The 6,000-nt window shown below is 44.1% G+C and overlaps 1 protein-coding gene across 1 annotated transcript in view; it reads right to left on the minus strand.

Annotated features, from left to right (window-relative positions):
• LOC126474040 (pyruvate dehydrogenase E1 component subunit alpha, mitochondrial-like) overlaps positions 1-5,757 on the minus strand; it is a 121,258-nt gene extending 115,501 nt beyond the window's left edge. The window contains exon 1 of the mRNA XM_050101452.1: positions 5,620-5,757. Within this exon, the coding sequence (XP_049957409.1) occupies positions 5,620-5,661 (42 nt within the window). The 5' untranslated portion in view covers positions 5,662-5,757. The remainder of the gene's footprint in view (positions 1-5,619) is intronic.
• Between the last annotated feature and the right edge of the window lie 243 nt (positions 5,758-6,000).

Raw genomic sequence — 6,000 nt, forward strand, 5'->3', positions numbered from 1 at the left:
TTGGTGCACTTCAAGTAGGGTGTTAATAATCATTGTTCTGATACATAGTGCATTATTCAGTATCACGTTTCCGTCATCCTACTGGTCTATTAACATTTGCATCAACCACAGCTACGCTTGTCAATTTCTTTTTATATACAAATAGCACATCCTATTTCAAGGCGAGGTGAATAAAAAAAATATTTCTGAAAACGAAATATTTTCAAAGTTTATGTATTTATCTACTTAAACACGAATTTCTGACATTAAATACGGTTTTTTGGTTGGTTTTGAATTGTTGATAACTGGTACTACATTATAAACTTGTGTAAATGATTACTTTCTTATCTAAACTTATTGAAGATCTTCTCTCTCTTCTCACTGGTTTGGGCCCTACACCGATCATTTTACTTCGGTAAATTGTCATGTGTCGTGAACAGAAAGCATATAATATATATCTTTTTAAATTGTTTACTGACTTTTTCACTTGCCTTTTAAGCGTGTACTGTCGCAATTATTTTTAATCATACGTTAATGTTCTTTGAATTTCTTTCATTTAGTTTCATAACCTGAATCATCCATGACGATACTGTATATCACAGTGAATTTATCTTGAGGATCACTTTTCATCCAGTCATATGATTGCTTCCTTTCCCACGCCACCGAGCGTTTTGGCATTCTGACCAGACACAAAGTTCACTATTCAGTAAACGCCTACTTTAATGGACGAAAAACGTAACTAAAAGCTACACATTAGCACCCAATAAAAAGCAGATATCGGAAAGACAGCAACAGTAACGACAATTGATAATAAAGTGCAGTAAACAATAATTATTTAACAGTGCCAAAACAACCGAATGTTTCCGCTGAGAATTGGATGCGCCGGGTTGTGTCGAATGTTTTCATATGTTTGTACACGTAGACTGATTTTACTCGAAGGAAATGAATGAATAATTATCCTATGCATACGTCAAACTACAACCGACTGCATCGACCGTTTCCATTCGGTCGCTCCAGCAGTTTCACGCAAAAGAATAAATCAATAGTTCAACAAACACGTAATTAAACCAGAATTACTACTTTGTCAAAGAAATTTGATAAAATATTCATTATGTTTCTTTGACAAAGATTTTTGGTGTAACGCAAAAGTGGTATTACTCCGTCGTCAAATATCTCGACATAGTTCAATTAGAATGGCTAGCATGTAACAACAGAAGAACCTTGCGATATCAGTAATTTTTGAGAATATTTCTCGCCTAGAAACAGCGGTTTGGCTAAAAGTAGTGACGTTGGTGGAGTTACAACACCCGCTCTATTTACCGCCTCCGACTGCCATCATGATATGAGGGTCTGAGGACGGTCAAACACTGGCCGAAACCGGTTACCGTCGAAATAAACGTTTTTGCTGTGGACACTGTTTATAGTCCATTTTTAAAATACATATGATATCAGATGAGAAACTGCTATTTTTAATTCTGTTAGTTCTATAGTTCAGATTTACGTATTTTTACAATACGAAACGAAATGCGATCAAACCAATATCCCACCACCTGTTAATGCTAAGATACATTAAATAAAATCTGAGTGCAATGTATTGTATACAGTTCACAGTATCCGACTCGTAATCTAATCATGGAAGAAATCATTTAACGTGAGAAATGAATTGTAACTCGGCGTGTTTTAAGTTCAAAAGGGGCTGATTGTGCGTACATCCGCGTGCATGCCAAGTACTTTCTGATGCTTTATGCCGATTGCAGCTCGCTTTCGAGAATTGCTTTACGTATTTCAGGCTCATTTTAGTACATTCAAAACTAGACACGATTTTTAGATTATTTCACTAGAGCTGTTGTTTATTCTGATAGAAGGCCTTTTGACCTTGTCTTTGCTTTTTATTTCCTGGCTGTAACATTTAGCTCACTATCATGTCCACCCGTGACGCTGTCTACTTTATGTGCATATGTTATCTTACAGCTAGCGCATGTTCCATTCCATTTAAAACAAAATCGAATTCGTGTTCACTTTCAGCTACCACTGATGCATCATCAATGAATGGTTTTGTGCTAACTTTCTGTGCTTGACAAACAACAAAAGTACTTTAATTCAGTGAACAAATAAACAACGGTGGTAACAATGAATCTGCCTTATATTTTTTTCTGGTTTGACTTCTTATACAAATGTGAGTACTGAGTACTGACTATTCTAATCCGCTTTGAAGAAAGAGAGTTTATTTCCATCTCCCTGTCTAAAAAAAAAAATTTATTGCGCCCCAACAACCGCCGAGATACGACCTCATTTGCGTTTTGAATGTGCTCCATACACTCAACACTCGACCGTTTTGTATTGTGCTTATACATTCCAGCTGTTTGCAGTAAACAGAAGACGATCGCTTTCTTTGATAAAATCCAAGGTGAGACTCTAGAGTTGATCAAATAAATTTGACGAAAGGTGACATGTGACTGAAGTTTCATATTACACTAAGTCAAATATACACAGACGGAAAAAAATCGAAACACCAGGAAGGAGCTGTGCAACGTAAGCGAAAGTTGGTAGTCGCGTTTCTACATCTAAAAGATACTGTGTATTCAAATTTGACACCAACCGCATAAGAGTGGCACTAATAGCTCCACTATGAGGCTGCAAATCATGTTTGCTTTAAATACACGCTGTAACTGTGGTGAGAGTTAAGTCCCATTTGCCATTGGACATGATGAGTTGATGTTAGTCAAGAATGCCTTTAAAGCGACACTTCACTAAGTTTCACCGAGGTCGTGTAGCAGGGCTACGAGAAACTGGATGTTCCTATTGCAGGAAGACTTCTAGGAAGATAGCCACTGTACACGATTACTGGCAGCGGTGCTCACGAGTATGTACAGTCGCCGCCCGCTGTGGCCGAGGGGTTCTAGGAGCTTCAGTCCGGAACCGCGCTGCTGCTACTGTCGCAAGTTCGAATCGTGCCGCGGGCATGGATGTGTGTGATGTCCTTAGGTTGGTTAGGTTTAAGTAGCTCTAAGTCTAGGGGACTGATGACCTCAGATGTTAAGTCCCATAGTGCTTAGAGCCAATGTACACTCGCAAGAACATCGGGTTCCGGACGGCTCTGGCGCATCGTAATGCATCTGCAGCAGCAATCTGAGCAGCAGTTGGCACCACAGTGACACAACGCACTGTTACAAATCAGTTGCTTGAAGGACAGCCGCTAGCTGGATGCATGGAAGTGTGCATTCCCTTGACCCCAAACCACTGCCATTTCCCACATCAGTGGTGTGAAGGCAGAGGTCATTGGAGGGCAGCGTGGAGGTCTGTCATGCGTTCTGGTGAAATCCCGTTCTGCCTCGGTGTCAGTGATGGCCGTTTCTTGGTTAGGAGGAGGTCAGTCGAGGGCTTGCAACCAATCTATCTGCACGGTAGACACACTGGACCTCCACCTGGACATATGGTCTGAGGTGCGATTTCGTATGACAGCAGGAACACTCTCGTGGTTATCCCGCGCATCCTGACTGCAAATTTGTACGTCAATCTGGTGATTCGGCCTGTTGTGCCGCTATTCATGAACAGCATTCCAGGAGGTGTTTTCCAACACCGAATCGTCCACGTACCGCTGATCTAATGCAACATGTTCTACAGAGCGTCGACATGTTGTCTTGGCCTGCTCGATCACCAGATCTGTCTCCAATCGAGCACATATGGAACATCATCGGAGCGCCATCCACAACAAGCGTAAACCATCCCAGGATTGGACCACCAGACGCGTTAGGCATGGTACAACACAATTGATGCAGGTCTACGTTCTTGCATTGAACGTTCTGACTGTAACACCGGTTATTAATGTTCCATTATTTCATATTTGCGACGGCTTATCTCACACGTACATTAAACTGTGATCTAGCGATGTTAATCACTTAAATACGTCACCTAGGCAAGTGTATATCCTAAATTTCATTACTCTACATTAATTACACTACTGGCCATTAAAATTGCTACACCACGAAGATGACGTGCTACAAACGCGAAATTTAACCGACAGGAAGAAGATGCTGTGATATGCAAATGATTAGCTTTTCAGAGCATTCACACAAGGTTGGCGCCGGTGGCGACACATACAAAGTGCTGACATGAGGAAAGTTTCCAACCGATTTCTCATACACAAACAGCACTTGACCGGCGTTGCCTGGTGAAACGTTGTTGTGATGCCTCGTGTAAGGAGGAGAAATGCGTACCATCACGTTTCCGACTTTGATAAAGGTCGGATTGTAGCCTATCGCGATTGCGGTTTATCGTATCGCGACATTGTTGCTCGCGTTGGTCGAGATCCAATGACTGTTAGCAGAATATGGAATCGGTGGGTTCAGGAGGGTAATAGGAACGCCGTGCTGGATCCCAACGGCCTCGTATCACTAGCAGTCGAGATGACAGGCATCTTATCCGCATGGCTGTAACGGATCGTGCAACCACGTCTCGATCCCTGAGTTAACAGATGGGGACGTTTGCAAGACAACAACCATCTACACAAACAGTTCGACGACGTTTGCAGCAGCATTGACTATCAGCTCGGAGACCATGGCTGCGGTTACCCTTGACGCTGCATCACAGACAGGAGCGCCTGCAATGGTGTACTCAACGACGAACCTGGGTGCACGAATGGCAAAACGTCATTTTTTAGGATGAATCCAGGTTCTGTTTACAGCATCATGATGATCGCTTCCGTGTTTGGCGACATCGCGATGAACGCACATTGGAAGCGTGTATTCGTCGTCGCCATACTGGCGTATCACCCGTCGTGACGGTATGGGGTGCCATTGGTTACACGTCTCGGTCACCTCTTGTTCGCATTGACGGCACTTTAAACGGGGGACGTTACATTTCAGATGTGTTATGACCCGTGGCTCTAACCTTCATTCGATCCCTGCGAAACCGTACTATTCAGCAGGATAATGCACGACCGCATGTTGCAGGTCTTGTACGGGCCCTTCTGGATACAGAAAATGTTCGACTGCTGCCCTGGCCAGCACATTCTCCAGATCTCTCACCAGTTGAAAACGTCTGGCCAATGGTGGCCGAGCAACTGGCTCGTCACAATACGCCTGTCACTACTCTGTATGAACTGTGGTATCGTGTTGAAGCTTCATGGGCAGCTGTACCTGTACACGACATCCAAGTTCTGTTTGACTCAATGCCCAGGCGTATCAAGGCCGTTATTACGGCCAGAGGTGGTTGTTCTGGATACTGATTCCTCAGGATCTATCCCAAACTGCGTGAAAATGTAATCACATGTCAGTTCTAGTATAATATATTTGTCCACTGAATACCCGTTTATCATCTGCATTTCTTCTTGGTGTGGCAATTTTAATGGCCGGTAGTGTATTTTTTGGTGTTGCGATTTCTTTCCGTCAGTGTACTTCACAAAGCAACTTTATCAAAGAAATTTGATACTATAATATTGGCCTAGGGCTACCCACGATGAAATCGTATGTTTTGATAAAGTTGCTCTCGTCACTACTTGTTGGACGATGTGTCCGTTAACGTTATCCACACTTCCCTGGAGTACTTTGTCTTCTGGGCCTGCGACGTCGTTGCTGAGAGTCGGGGAAGCCACACACGCACACACTGGCACACACGAGACGACACGACACACAGACGCACCGTAGAGCTGCGTAGCGCGGCGCGCAATCCAGCGACCAGCATGGTGGGGGCGGGCGCCGTTCTGCGCCCAGGCAGCGACTGAGGGCGCGGCCGTAAGACGGAGCGGCTGGCTGGCGGAGCTGCTGCTGCTACTGCTGCTTCTGCCGCGGCTATGTTTAAACCTGGCGAGACACGCCCACGGGACGGGATTAGCGCTGGCATTTCGCGGCCGCCTTGGCTCGTCCTCGACGCTGCACAAACATACGCGCGCACATACACTCGTAACGAGGGGCGGGGGTGGGGGCGGACGAAGCATTTCTGTAGATATTACAAGAAAATGAACACTGGTGGCGTACAGTGGTTTCACTAATCGAGAAAGAGCCAGAAAACCAGTAAGAGTTC

This window comes from Schistocerca serialis, chromosome 4 (genome assembly GCF_023864345.2).
Source record: "Schistocerca serialis cubense isolate TAMUIC-IGC-003099 chromosome 4, iqSchSeri2.2, whole genome shotgun sequence".
NCBI classification, from domain to species: Eukaryota; Metazoa; Arthropoda; class Insecta; order Orthoptera; family Acrididae; genus Schistocerca; species Schistocerca serialis.